The following is a 14984-nucleotide window of genomic DNA, read 5'->3' as shown; positions in this document are numbered from 1 at the left end:
TGAGGAAAAAAAAAGTATTTTTTTTTTTAAAGTTGTTGACTTCCTGAAAATATATATTTTTTTCTCCTCAGCTTTCTTGGCCTGGCTTACTAAGTCTGTGGTAACGGTTTTCCACTCTGATTTGGTTCTGGATGAGGATGAGCGTTAGGATTCACAGATAACATTTTCCTCACAGCATATATGAGCCAATTCATGTCAGTTTTTATAGCACACTTAGTTGTTGGGAGCTCCTCTGGTGTACACGATAAAATTGCAAGGCTATACACAGAAAATCCATGACTCGGGGGTTTTAAAGATGCTGGCTGCATGCGGTACGGATGTCCTAGGCTATATTTTAGGATTAATTTCATTGACTTGGCTCGATTGCTCTTTTACCTAAACTTCAAACTGTGCAATCATACTGTTGATATTCGACAGAGGAGAAGCAGCCCTCTACAACAGCATGTAACGCAAGCTAAATGATGCAAGACCAAACAATTTTAGACCAAAATACTCTCCACATCTTTAATATTCTCACTCTGACAAATTATCTTGGAGATTGAGGACAATGCAATTAATTCAATCCATCCCCACTCACAGTGTTCCTCATCTGCAGTGTCCACAGATAAGACAGATTTATGGTCCCTTGCAAAAAGTAACTCGGTGGAGATATGGAGTGCTTTTAGCGAGGTTATAAGTGAACACATTTTCCATCAGTCGGACTTGGTTAACAGAATAAGACAGAGTGTAATGAAGAGTGAAAAGCATTTCATCTTTTGGAATAGGTAATCCCACCCAGCCATTTTCAGAAAAATAAATTGTAAAAATAAGACTGTACCTTCTGCAGAGCTCAGTTTAATGAGAGGTACTGATGCGTTCACTTCTCTTCATCCTCTTAGGCAGTGAATGAATGGAGAGGGCATTGTTTCTGAATAAAAATACTAAAAGGCACATTTTTGTTCACAGAATGACTCGCCAGAGGAGAAAAGCTTATCTGGCACTTACTTTAGTTCTATTAACAATAAGGCCTAATAATTTAATGTTCTTAGCTTCATTCCAGACCTGTCATGACCTTTGCTAAAGCAAAGGGAGTTGAAAGGTTAAAAAAAATCCAGCTGCCAGACATCTGTTCTAATCTGATAACTGTCTGGATTATGCCGCCTGGTCTGATGATTAAGACAATCTCATTCACCATGTTGTCCTCTCTTCCTCCCAACCCTATCTACCCTTCTTTTTCTCTTGACTGCTGGTGTAATTTCCCTTTCTCCACTACTTATTTATGTTTACTAACTGAATTTTTTTTAAATTAATGTTTGGTTTTGATATTATTTTTTGTAGTTATTAGAAAAAAATGGTCAGAAATGTAATAAATCCAAATTAATGCAAAAATAATTTCCCAAAGCCCAGCGTAATATCCTCAGATGTCTTTTCATGTAATGCTTTTCATCATTTAATTTCATGATCACATAAATAAAAAAGACAAAAAAAAAAATCCCAACAATTCTTATTGTTTTTGTTTTTTTTATCTGAGATGAAGCATAATTGTTCATTTTAATTAAAAATGACTTTTTTGTCACGCTGGTAGTCAACTAATTGTTTCAGCTCATTGTTAAAATGACAACATGGAGAAAAATAAATTGTTTAGCAGTTACTGGATGGTATTGTTGTAACACGTTTGCACTGTAGTTCTACTATTCAGTATTATATATTTATATATTTAAACTGGGCTTCCCTTTTGCTGTCAGCAGCAGTTATTTCAGGTTAAAGTAAAGGATGTATTTCAGTAACATATTCAGTACTGTGCAAAGGTCTTGATCCATCCCACATTCCTTTATGTTCTTTGTATTGAAACATGTTCAAACATGGAAATAAAACAGGACCAGCGTTTTTATAGTTCTCCCAAACTTAAAAATCAATTCTTGATACGACCACCTTTATTCTTCAACACGCAGCCTGAACTCTCTTAGGAAAGCGCTTTTGTAATTTTTTGAAGTAGTCTTAAGGAATAGTTCTCCAGGCTCCATTATAGATATTCAGAGTTCCTTGGATGCTGCACTTTATTCTGTTCTCTGTCAACATGATCCCACACTGCTTTAATAATGTTGAGGTCCGGGCTCTGGGGAGGCCAATCCATAACCGATAGTGCTCCATTGTGTGTTTTTCTATCCAGTTTTGATTTTACGGCATGGCTTCATCTCTCAGCATGAATCATTGTCATGCTGGAAAATGAACAATATATGGATCAAATGGGGACCCAGATGGATCTCTCAGGTCCTGTGTCAGGTCTTAGCTGGATTTCTTTTCCTATTATTTAAGGGAAGAAATAATGCTCATCTTCTGTGGAAAGCTCCTCGGTCTGCCACATCTTCTTTTGTCTTCTCCTTTTTCATCTGATAGCTTTTTGAGAATCAAGTTGTTGGAAAAATACTATTTTATATCTTTCAAACTGTGTTATCTTTAGCATTTTTGTAGCTAAACATAAGAAATGGAAACAAATGGTATGTTTTTGCAACAAGCTGATGGCGTCTAAAGATATAATTTAAATTGGGTTCTTTGCTCACATGTATGCTATGTGTATACACAACCCTGGTTCATCCCTTGAGTTAGGTGTCATTTTTAATGCTTGAATGATTTATAGGTCAGTGTTAAGTGGATAAACCAACAACAAAAATAATTTATCTAAAAACAGTCCGGTACAAGGACTGCACTGAAAATGAGTGAAAAAGCAGCCAATGTCCAAAGAAACTTTAAAAGACCCTCAGAAAGCCTGGAGAACTATTCCTCAAGACCACCTTTTATAAAAAACTGCTCAAAAGTCAAGCATCTAGGTTGCAAAATACAAAGAAATGAGGGGTGGCTCAAGACTTTTGCACATCACTGGATGCTACTCAAATACGAGTGCTAACTGATCCAATAATTGTCATAATGAAATTGTTGTACTCAAAATCTGTTTGGTCCAAACTGCTCCTTCAGTTTCATATTTGCTGTATATAAAATTACATTTTTTAGCTCTTTGCCCAAAATCATCAGAGCAAAGCTCAGCAAAGGGAAAGGCTGTAGAATAGTGAATGAAGCAGAAAGTTGAAAAGGAGGCAGTGTCAGGTCTTTAAACCTTTATACTTCTTTTTCATTTTTCTGTTCGGCGAATCAGAAAATATGATTAATATGCGGTGTGTCAGAGCAAGTTCTATTTTCCCATTAAGATCTGGAGATTAAATCAACTTCGTTATTCTTTATTTTTCTGAAATAAGTGGAGTAATCAGTCAGCTTATTTTCCTGCACAGGTGATCGCTAATCATAAAAACGCAGCGTTGTTTAAAGCTTAAACAGAAGTAAAGGTCTATACGCTGCAAAACAGTCTTACACAGAGACTCCAGAAGGTGTCAAATGTAACATCCTGTGTTTGATCAAAGGAGCAAATGTGGTTCAATAATTCTGAAGCCCTGTTTGCTTTTGCAGATTGCTGTGTGGAACTCGTACAGGGGGATGAACCTGACGGAGGAGTCCAGGCGCGACAAGAATAACAATGTGACAGACTCTCTGGCTAACAGGACTCTCATTGTCACCACAATACTGGTGAGTAGGAAGGTTAAACAGAGGACAGCATAGAAAGAAGAAGGGAAGCACATGTGAGATATGGTTAATGTAGATAGGGGGAACAATAGATGGGAATGCAATGAAAAAGGAGAAGGATACAAAGACGGAAAGAGGTGTTTAGGAGATGTGGCTGCACAGTTTTTGTCTCGTTTTGTCAGCACAGAGCGAAGCCGATTCTTTATTAATCCCGTCCATAAAATAATTTGCACGTGCTCATGCAAAGGATCTACAAGCTAAAATAACAAAACTAGTTCATTTAGGATACTAAGCATAAAAAAGGGTCAGAATAAAGAATATACCATAAAAAGATGAATGTTTTGTTTTACACAGGAAAATCCTTACGTGATGTTGAGAAAGTCAGACAAGGAGCTGGTTGGGAATGATCGCTACGAAGGCTACTGTCTGGACCTTTTGAAAGAGCTCTCAAACATCTTGGGTTTTACGTATGAAGTCAGACTGGTGGCTGATGGGAAATATGGAGCCCAGAATGATAAAGGAGAGTGGAACGGGATGGTCCGGGAGCTGATCGACCATGTGAGTTACTAGATAAAGTGTAAACCCCTCAAATTAAATTGGGAAATAAAGTAGAGTAACGTTTTCCACGGTTGAATTCACAGATTTCATTCAAGCCTGTTTGCAGGCCTTGTTTAAAGACCAGTACAAGCTTCTTTCTTTGATAAAAATCAATGCTCCCTCTGACTATATTAACAAGGCTTCTAACAAAAACAAAGCTATCTGACCAGAGTTATGAGCTATAAATAAATATTACATTACTTTCTAACAGTTTTCTCAAGTAAAGAAAATCTTTTAACGAGGTGTATTCATCATGTGAATACTGATGCACCGATGAGAGCCCTTGAACAGTGCTCACTTTACCTGCAGTGGGTTACTTTTGTTTGGTGTTTTTTAGGTTGCAGACCTTGCCGTGGCCCCCTTAACCATCACCTATGTCAGAGAGAAAGTTATCGACTTCTCCAAGCCCTTCATGACCTTAGGCATCAGTATCTTGTACCGGAAACCTAACGGCACCAATCCAGGCGTGTTCTCATTTCTTAATCCCCTGTCTCCGGACATCTGGATGTACGTGCTGCTGGCCTGCACAGGGGTCAGCTGCGTCCTCTTTGTGATTGCCAGGTGAGAGGATGCACTGATGCTTGAGGGGACGAGCTGAGGTGTGATGAACTGTCCAAAGCCCCAGCTCAGCTCTGCCACACTCTTCTTTGGTTACTAAGGAATGCCACCACAGAGCTTTTTAGAACAATAAAAAATGGGCGAGCCTGACAAGAATCACAAATCAGCTGTGATGTTTTGGCTCGACTATATTTTAGCAAATTTCTGCTACTCAGAAATAACGGAGAGTGTGCTTTTAGCCATCAGCTGCCAGAGTGGATTTGATTGTGGCTGTTAAGTAGCTGGGAGTAATTGCAAACTCTCCACCTTTTTCTACGGTAGTACGAAAAAGAAATCTGCCAGCTGGTTGCACCTTGCAATCTGTAAGTGACAATGAAAATGTGAGACTCAAAATACGTGTTTTGCATTCTGTGAAAGTGCAGATTGCACTGAAGCACTAATGGAAGCCTGTTTTAATGTGAACTGCATGACTGAATTATGATTACCTGCAGCACACTGGTTCCGTACTTCTTTTAATCTCGCTTCCTTTCTGTCGTTGTCTTGCAGGTTTACTCCTTACGAGTGGTACAACCCACACCCGTGCAACCCGTCCTCGACTCTAATTCAGAACAATTTCACTTTACTCAACAGTTTCTGGTTTGGAGTTGGAGCGCTGATGCGGCAAAGTAAACTATTTTTATATAGTCGGTTGATGAAATTGTATGTTGACTGTCAAATTAACAAAATGCTTTGGTATGTACGGTGTCTTTGACAATCATGAAGAACGTGTTTCTGTTCAGACACCTGGCAAAACGTGCATTTACCAACATGTGTGTGCTTTAAAATTTTTATGCTATTAGTGTGTCCCTGCAGTCAGATCAAATCGGAGGCCACCTGGATATTATTCATTTGGGGCTCTATAATCATTGACTCACTTTGGAAACAACCTTCACTGCAGTTTTTGGTAGTTCTGCAGTGGCTTTGTTTTCCCCCCAAAAAATAATAACCTAAAAATATTTGTGCATTCTTAAATTCTTTTTTAAAATATGGTTTTCAGCTCAGACAGATTCGATCTCACTCTTTGTACACTATGTACCCAGCAGCACACAGCAGACAGACAGTTAGCACAACGATGGTGAACATAACAAGAAACATCAGTTAAATGTTTGATTTAAATTTATCAGGTTAGGACACAAGCACACACAAACCAAAAATGCTATTGTTTAAAAAGTTAAAACTTTACTAATAGAAGCAGCAAAAACTGGGGTCTTACTGCAGAGCTACAGTAAATGAAAACCCTGCACAGCGGCTCGGCTGTGAGCTGTTTAATGCCAAACATCAATATTTTCCTCCTATTTTCTTTGAATGCCCTTTCCATGTATCCTGGCTCCAGTTCACATGAATTGCATCCAAACCCTATTATAAGAATTATGTTGCACATCATAAGGACTTTATCTCTCTAAAGGCAGGAGATTTGGGCAGGCAAAGTCTGACGTGCCTGATTGAGTGGTCAGCAAACCTACTGACAATATCAGCCGAGTGCAAGCCAAGTGTAACTATCAGTAAGCTATGTGTGTAATTTGTTAGCTCTTTAGAAAGGCAGAAAATGAAGAGATGAGCAAGTGGGGCTCATTTTGGATTCGTGCAAATTTCAATGTTGGTTTATTTTCTTATCTGTAAATCAGATTGCCGATAAAGCTTTAATTACATGTCTCCTGCTGCACTGATTCCCTTTCAGCATTTATCAAAAAACAAGCTCAGGCAGGTTTTATACTCTCCGCACTGTATTCTGCATATGAGCTTTTTGATGCTGTGGGTTCTTCTCTAGAAGCACATTTAGGGATTCTTTTCACTCAGAGTGAATAAAAAAACGAGCACAGATGAATCCAAACCTCAAACCCTAAAAGTGGCAAATGTATTCTCCAGTTATCTGAATATGTTTTCCCCAATTTCCTTCAAATAAAAATATAAAGCACTTTGCTTATTTTGGTGCTTAGGTGTTGCACTTCATTACTTTTTACATGTGCTGCTACATTTTCTTTACTTTCAGCTTTCCTTTGTCAGATCTTCTAAAGTGTACCATTGTATTTACTGTGAATCTCACAATTAGGATTAAGAAAAAATATTGCGATTAAGAACAATGTAAATCGGTTTCTCCCATCTTTTAAACATGCAAACAACACCTATGATTATTCTAGTTTCACTATTCTGATATTAACAAAATGATTCCTGCATTATCAACATGTTTCTCACTCTCCCTTTCTTAAACCTTTACCACATGTGCTCGTTCTTAACCCCTTGGTTCTGTTTTCCGTGCTTCCAGGCTCAGAGTTGATGCCTAAAGCTCTATCCACACGTATAGTTGGTGGCATCTGGTGGTTTTTTACCTTGATCATCATCTCATCCTATACGGCCAACTTGGCAGCCTTCCTCACAGTGGAACGAATGGACGCACCCATCGACTCAGCAGATGACCTGGCAAAGCAGACCAGGATTGAATATGGTGCAGTTAGGGATGGATCCACTATGACTTTTTTCAAGGTAAACCTGCTGTAGTGTCTAGTATGAGGCTTTTAGAAATATGTGACGCAATACGTATTACATTATATAATCTGTCTTTCAAGGGCTTTTCTCTCTCTTTATGTTTATATTAAGCTATATGTTTTCCATGGTGACGAACTGAATATGTGGTAATGCTGCTGGAGAGGAAAGTGATTTTTCACACTGAATGCAAACCATAGATATTTGATTTTTGCATCCTTTAAGAAAATGTTTTGTTATCTTTCAGTAAAACTAAGTGCTTGCAAAAGGCTGTTTGTCCATCCATTAATCTTTTTCCATTTCTCTCCAATTCGGGGTTACATGCGGGCAGCAGGCTATACCAACTGTGCAAAAAGCAGGATACACCCAGGACAGGTCACTGTTGGTTAATCACAGGGAGACAAAGAACCATTCATATCTATTGCCAGTTATCCTAATGAGCATGTCTGTAGATTGTGGGAGGAGGCCAGAATCCCCAGAGAAGATCGTCAGCTGGTTGGTGGATTCAAACCCAGGATGTTATTGCTATGGGGTGACAGTTCACCCCATAGCAATAACATCCATAGCAATATTTCATATTTCTTAAAACTATGAGGTTTTAATATATTTAAATACATAACTCAGGAGTCACAGTACCAACCAAAATTAACATCAGCCATTGGGCATAGCCTTAGTGCCTCAACACTAAATTTGTAATTTACCTTTGTCAAAATGAGTTTATTACAGTTTCTCAACATAATTCACGGGAACAGATACTTCTTAAAATCATATAATTTCCTTTCTGTATCATCCTGCATTTTTGCCAAAATTCTGTTATAATGAAATTAAATAAAAATAAATAAATAAATTCTTTCATGGCTGGTGATGTGAATCCATCAAGAAGGATTGTATGATGGGAAATGGAGAAGATGCATATCGAGAATTTGGGAGTGTCTGTGTTGAAGTATACGGTAATTTGTGAGTTCCTATTATATAATGCATTAGTGTACTAGTGTCCTTGGGTGGGCTGTCACTTCCTTGCCTCACAGCTACCCTGGCTCTGTGCCTCCTGTGGCTCAGCAGGGGTGATCCATGCACGGCTTTATCCTCGCAGATTGCAGCCAGTGATTATGGCTGCCTCGATAGGAAGAAGCAGGCTGTGTTGATGGCTTGAACAAATTGAATCAGCTGGAGGAGATTTAGAACACAGCTGTCCCATTTTCTCTGACTGAGCAAAGCGAAACACACACTCACACACATCGACTGAGACTCCCGCTGAAACACAGTCCCACACAGCTTGCTTGTTAAACTTGTATGCATTTATGGAAGCGTTGAAATCCAGTTAAGCACATATAACTGCGCTTGTGTAGACACGAACGCACAAAGTCTATTTTAAACACTGTACACTTTTTATTAACTTTTGGCTGCTTTGCTCCTTAGAAATCAAAGATCTCCACTTATGAAAAGATGTGGGCCTTTATGAGCAGCAGGAAGAACACCGCTTTGGTTAAGAACAACAGAGAAGGTATCACCCGCGTCTTGACAACAGACTACGCCATGCTGATGGAGTCCACCAGCATCGAGTACATCAGCCAGAGGAACTGCAACCTCACACAGATTGGGGGTCTCATAGACTCCAAGGGCTATGGAGTAGGAACACCTATTGGTAGGATGAACAAGAAAGATGTTTATGCCTCAACATCATCTTTGTCACCTATCTCCGAATGAAAAGCCCCTGAAAAAGTAAAGAAAAAAGTCATGTAGAGTCACATATTTTGAATTGAGAACTCCTTGTGTTTGACATATTTCACTGCAGCAAGACTCATTTCTTATTAAATAAATATATCAATTAAAGCAAGCCATAGACAATTACTGCATATCTTCAAGCACAACAAATTAAATTCTGATTAAAAGATCCTGGTGGTCTTATTTTACTTGAAAATATTTTTTATAGAAACGTCTGTAAATGAATGTTTTGCATGAGAGATAGAAATTTTTATTTCATTAGGAATTTGCATATTTTTCTCAGGAGTTCAAGTGCAGAGCAGCTACCCTTTATCCTCAAAATGCAAATACCCTTCCATCAGAAAGCTCTGCCAGCTGTAAGGCTTTAGGCCAGTTTGTTAGAATTTGAACTGGAAGCAGGTCAACCTCTGCACTTGATGTCAGGACTGTTGGATGTTTACTCAAGCAATACTTAATATATATCTCTCTTTCTTCTCTTCTCTTATCAAGATGCAAAGGTATTGCAACTGATGTAGGTTTGAAACCCTCCGTCAGAGATTCAGGCTTATTTGATAACAGCAAGCCAACCTGACAAGCCTGTTAATTTTCACTCTGCTGCTCCTGTAGAAAACATTCTGCATTGTTGAAAATATTAAAGGCCACCACAGAATGGAGGAGCATCTGTAGCATAGTATGACAGAGAGGGCCAATAAACAGAAAGCCTCCCTGGGTAGTTAAGTTGGCATTAACTGTTCTTGTACAGGATTTTTCTAATCCAGTCCAGTTTGATGTTGACCTATTATTTCTCTGAATTCAGTTTTACTTCCCTGCTGGCCAAAAAAGCACAAAAATGAGATGTGCATAGAGTGGTAAAAGCAAGAGAAATGACAAAGCATTATCTAGGAAGGCCAGACCAGGACCAGTCTCTCTAAATACTTTTTTTGCTGTTGTAGTGGAGAGTAGTGGTTTAGTGTGTTTGGTAGGATGTTTTTTTCAGAGCACGGGAACTCGGTACATGGTCAGGTTTAGGTTAAAGACATCCTTAAGAGATAAACACAGATGAGCGGCTCACTGCTTTAGGCTAAATCCCTCAGAGCAGAGGTAGCTGTGCCCACGCTGTGCTAAAAAGTTAGTCCATTCAGCGCTTTTCTCAACTGATCAATAGGCTCTGATAGAGTGAAAGTTGTGTATGAGTGTGGAAGTATAGCAGGAAAAGAGGGGGGATGCAGAAAATAACAGGAAATAGTGATTATAGGGTGTAAGAGTTCTTAATACTGTTTAAGAATTCTTAAACCTTATATACATACATATATATATATATATATATATATATATATATATATATATATATATATATATATATATCACGTTTATTGGCCATGTATATGCACAGACACATACAAGGAATTTGGTTCCGGTAGATGGTGACTCTCAAGCACAGCAATGTATATCTCAACAATCTAAGCAACACAATTCACCCACACACACACGCGCGTGTGTGGATATATCAAAGACTGTCGACTAGTTTTACTCAATAAAAATGTACAAAACTCTGTATACTGCAATGTAAGCTCCAACAAGGCAAAACAACAACAGAAAGGACAAACAAGGAAAAAAGTCTTCTTCCAGAGCTGGTCAACCTGAAAAGCCCAGTGTAGTACAGACAAAATAGTTATTCTGGGAAATCTTGTGTGCAGCCTGTAGCCATGTTCCTTCTTTCTTCGCAAACTAAACACAACTCTTTTGCAGCACTTCTCACAGGCCAAAAGGTGTGACACACTGTTCTCGCACGCAAAAAATACCTTCCAAATTTAGCGGCTGGAGAAAGAAAGATATTGGCAGTGTTTAGTTTTTAGAATTTTTAGTTTCTTGTCATCTCAAACGCGTAGGAAAATAAAATAAAAATGTGCAGAGTCTCATGCAAGTGGTGACTGCCATCATGTTCACATGCATGTGGGTGGAGTTGCAGCTAATTGTTATTATTATTCCTGTTCTGCTAATCAAATTATGGTGAATCAGGTGGAAAATAATCTTCATCACTTAGTATTACAGACTTAGATCACTCAGATAAATTCTGCTTTAACATGAGAATGTGCCCTCCCCATCACATAGGAATGATTTTTTTAAAAGGGCAGACGAAGCACATGCAGGACATGTTTTGACTTGCATGTGACATATTTTTTTTGCATGTTATGTCTGCAAGGTTATGACTGAGTCTTATGTCACATAAAAGTAAGGCTCCAGTTCTGGGGACTGTTGCTGTTTCTGAAAAAAAAAATACTACTTCAGAAAAACACAATAAATATTTATATCCAATTTAATAGCATGGATATTTAATGCTAGATAATGGTATTCGTCAACAAATAATAATGAGCAAATAGTGGCATATAAATGTAGTGATGTAAACTGTAAAGATTGACTTTAAAAACTTTTTTCTACCCTCCCTCTCACCAGGTTCTCCTTACAGGGATAAAGTGACCATTGCCATCCTTCAGCTCCAGGAGGAAGGGAAGCTGCACATGATGAAAGAGAAGTGGTGGAGAGGAAACGGCTGTCCAGAAGAGGACAACAAGGAAGCCAATGCCTTGGGCGTGGAAAACATTGGCGGTATCTTCATTGTCCTGGCTGCCGGTCTGGTTCTCTCTGTGTTCGTGGCCATTGGAGAGTTCATCTACAAGGCCCGCAGGAACGCCGACATAGAGGAGGTAAGTGAGGTGATGCTATAAACTGCTGTGTGATGATGCGAAATGACCAGATTAAAGGTTACATTTTGCTCTGAGTAGAGGGTTGGGTTTTTTTTCTTTTCTTTTTTTAGAAAAGACCTAGTTTTTCTGTAGATCGTTTAAAAGCAGAAGTGATTAATGTCTGGAAGTATGCACTGACAACGAGCAAAATTTTGTTCATTCCTCATTCTGCGTGTTGGAAGGTATGTTTTTTTGTTGAAATCAATGGCTCATCTGAGTGATATTACTCAAATTAAAATTTGCAATTGCTGCCGGTGTCTTGGCTAGACAGTCATTAGAATGATTTGTGACTTATTGCTTTGACACAGTGAATGCTAGGTTTTGATACAACTAGAAATTGTAGACAAATAAAACACAAAGGTCTGTGTGGGGTGTTTTTTTTATATACTACAAATATCAGTACTGGATTATCCTTCAGTTCACATGATTTTAATCTTCTTTTTGGAGGTAACAAATATATTTCTCAAGAAAAGCATACCATTTCACACGTAACAAAGGCAGTATTATATCATGAAAGATCAACAATGCCATGCGCATGATTCGTGTTTTCAGTCTGCCTTATTTTTCTTTCTTTCATGTTGTTTCCATATTGTTATTTATTATCAGAATATTTTTTTTCAAGTTTTTCTGTGTTATCTTTTCTCATCCATCCCTTTTTTTTCTTTGCATCAGGCATTTTGTTTCTTTTATGGGGTGCAGTCTCGTCAGTTTCAGCGCCGTGGCTCCACCTCCTCCTCTGGCACTTCCTTATCTACAGATCTAGAGAGTGGCAGGCTACTGGGCGATGACACTGAGTAGCCATGACAACACAAATACAACACATGCTCACTCTTATTGATAGGTTTGTAACCGGGTGTCCTTCTCCCTGCCACTGTTCCCAAAATATGCCAGCATAGCTAAACCTTCAACCTTCAGCGTCACCTAATCCTTAATCATTTCTATAGTTGACCCTTTTTTCCTTCAGCGTGTACCTGCAAAGTGCTTGTTTATTTCCAAAGTGCTCCCACCACCCTCCCTCATGCAGAGCTTAATAAAATTATATAGTTCTCTAGAAACTTAACAGTACAATTTCAGTAGTTGGGTTTACAGTACTTGCAAGTGGTTTCTGTGGCATCGTGCTGGCGTGTCTCCGTGATGACTTGCCCTCCCCTCTCATTTGTATGCTGTTTCTTATCTGTAAGGAGCAAATTAATGATTAGAGCCTTAAAATACAGCCTCCGTTCCAGAAAGCACTCAAAATAGTTGCACATTTTTGGTAATGTGGAGTCTAAAAATCCTAAAAATTCAATATAGCTTTAAATTATAGCAACTAGTTTTACAATGTGCATTAAGTGTGGCACTATAGGGGAGACCGGGGATAGTTGTAATGTGGGTCAGTTGTAAGACTTCCAATTTCTCCAATCAGGGCCAAGTTTCAAATGATGTGATTCATCCTGTACATGCCCGATTCAGTTCTTCTATCACATGTGAAAAATTAGCACATTTTGGCAAACACAGACAATCTAAGAAGATAAATAGTAATTTTTTTAAACTTTATTTCAACGTTTAATAGCATTATCTGCTTTGCAGTTAAACTCATCAAACCTAAATCATGTTATTTGTATGTCTATGGGGATATATTCTGTGTAGGTCTTTAGTGCTAATGTTTTAGCCGTTGGCTGTAATGTTAGCTAGTTCATGGCTATAGGAGTCTGGGTCATTTGTAAAAGAAAAAATCTGGGTTAGTTGTAACAATAATGCAAATGTTACAACTTACCACACTACTACTTTAACTTATATTAAACAAGTTGGGGCAACGACATCAGCAGAGAGGTTCACTGGTCACCTTTGTATATGCGGTTAATGCCATTGGCAACACAATTCCTCCAATGTTTGTGCTCCCACACATACGTTATGCAGACCACTTTGTCAGAGATGGGCAGTAGGAAGTATTGGTAGTGGAAATAAATCAGGATGGGTGCGAGAAACAGATTTCCTCATCTTTCTGAAGCACTATGCAAACCACACCAAGGCCATGAAAAAAAGTATTTCTTCCCATGGACATTGCGATGGAATTGCGATACTGGCGCACAACTACATTTTTTCAGCTTCATTGTTATGTTCAAAAGTTGGTGCAAGAGTTGTAGGTTAGGGGTTAATTGCAACACTTCACTCTTTGTGTTTGAGGCCATACCATGTAATGAGTAATTGTGCTGCAGAGAAAATAGCTGCACTATTTAATAGCAGAGACATGTAAATACTTTGCATTACATTTTGAATCCACCACCTTAAAAGAGCTCCAATTTACAGACAGAAATGTCAAAAATGTTACAACTATCCCCGGTCTTCCCTACTGATGTTTTCTTCACTCTGGTTAAGTACCCTTTCTTTTGGCAGTGTAGTCTCAGTAGACTTTTGTGTATACTCTCAATGCCTTTTGGGAAATCAAAAGATAGGAAAACTCATTTGAATATTTCCTCCTCATTAAGCTCATTAGTAGACTGGTTTGGTTGGCTGAGGTTAGGATAGCAGTGACTGAACAATGTGTTGAGTTAAGATGTCCCTTGACACAAATCCGGGGCCAGAAGTAAAGTCGTCCTTTCATTAATAACTTATATTACTGCAGAGAATTCTCAGCGAGGAAATGATGGATGGTATTGCAGAGGAAAATAATTTTCACTTTATCCCTGGACTGACCTTGTGTTCCTTTTCTTCTCTGAAAGGCAGTATGAGAGTGAATGCAATATTCAGTCAGATAAAGCAAATATTAACTACTACTGTGAATTAATAACTTTACTACTGTTACAGGGCATACAGTCGGTGCATGCAACGAGTGCATATCCTATAACCTACTTAGTAAATTGATAAGATACTTAAATTATACAAGAATGAACATTGTATTTAATGTATGCATATCCAGTGATAAATTGGTGTTTTCACAAGTAAAGTAAATATAACTTTTTTGTTGTTGTTGTTGTAATCAGGTATGATTTTGTTTTTACAACTAGTCACCAAAAAACTTGAATTGTCAGTTGTTCAGGTCAAAAAAGAAGAAGTTTTTTCTGGTATTCATAGGAAACCCATACTAGATCAAGAAGCCCGAAGCCCAAGGATGGAACAGGAAGGTTTTCTTCTATGTTGTAAAGCTCAGCAGATAAAAACTGGATGACTTTCTGCTGTGAATTATGATTTCATGAGCACGTCATCCAGAGTAGGGCAAAATAAAAGGCAAATAACTGCGATTGAAGATTAATGTGTTCAATGCAATGTACTGTTCTACAGATTCAGATAAGCCTGAGGCTTTTCATTTCAGATGGCCTTCTTTTTTAT

The 14984-nt window shown here is 38.4% G+C and overlaps 1 protein-coding gene across 4 annotated transcripts in view; it reads left to right on the top strand.

Annotated features, from left to right (window-relative positions):
• grik1a (glutamate receptor, ionotropic, kainate 1a) overlaps positions 1-14984 on the top strand; it is a 35512-nt gene that overhangs the window by 19673 nt on the left and 855 nt on the right. For 2 of the 4 annotated variants that reach the window (XM_026182214.1, XM_026182212.1), the window contains 8 exons: positions 3439-3555; positions 3907-4110; positions 4487-4710; positions 5254-5372; positions 7010-7227; positions 8647-8872; positions 11386-11636; positions 12348-12516. In XM_026182214.1, coding sequence (XP_026037999.1) covers positions 3439-3555; positions 3907-4110; positions 4487-4710; positions 5254-5372; positions 7010-7227; positions 8647-8872; positions 11386-11636; positions 12348-12473 — 1485 coding nt within the window. In that variant the 3' untranslated portion in view covers positions 12474-12516. The remainder of the gene's footprint in view (positions 1-3438; positions 3556-3906; positions 4111-4486; positions 4711-5253; positions 5373-7009; positions 7228-8646; positions 8873-11385; positions 11637-12347; positions 12517-14984) is intronic. The other 2 variants (XM_026182213.1, XM_026182211.1) reach the window with 1 other exon arrangement.

The sequence above is a fragment of the Astatotilapia calliptera genome, chromosome 10, assembly GCF_900246225.1.
Source record: "Astatotilapia calliptera chromosome 10, fAstCal1.2, whole genome shotgun sequence".
Lineage (NCBI taxonomy): Eukaryota > Metazoa > Chordata > Actinopteri > Cichliformes > Cichlidae > Astatotilapia > Astatotilapia calliptera.
Note: the sequence above shows the minus strand (reverse complement) of the source record. Positions and strands in the feature narration are given on the sequence as shown.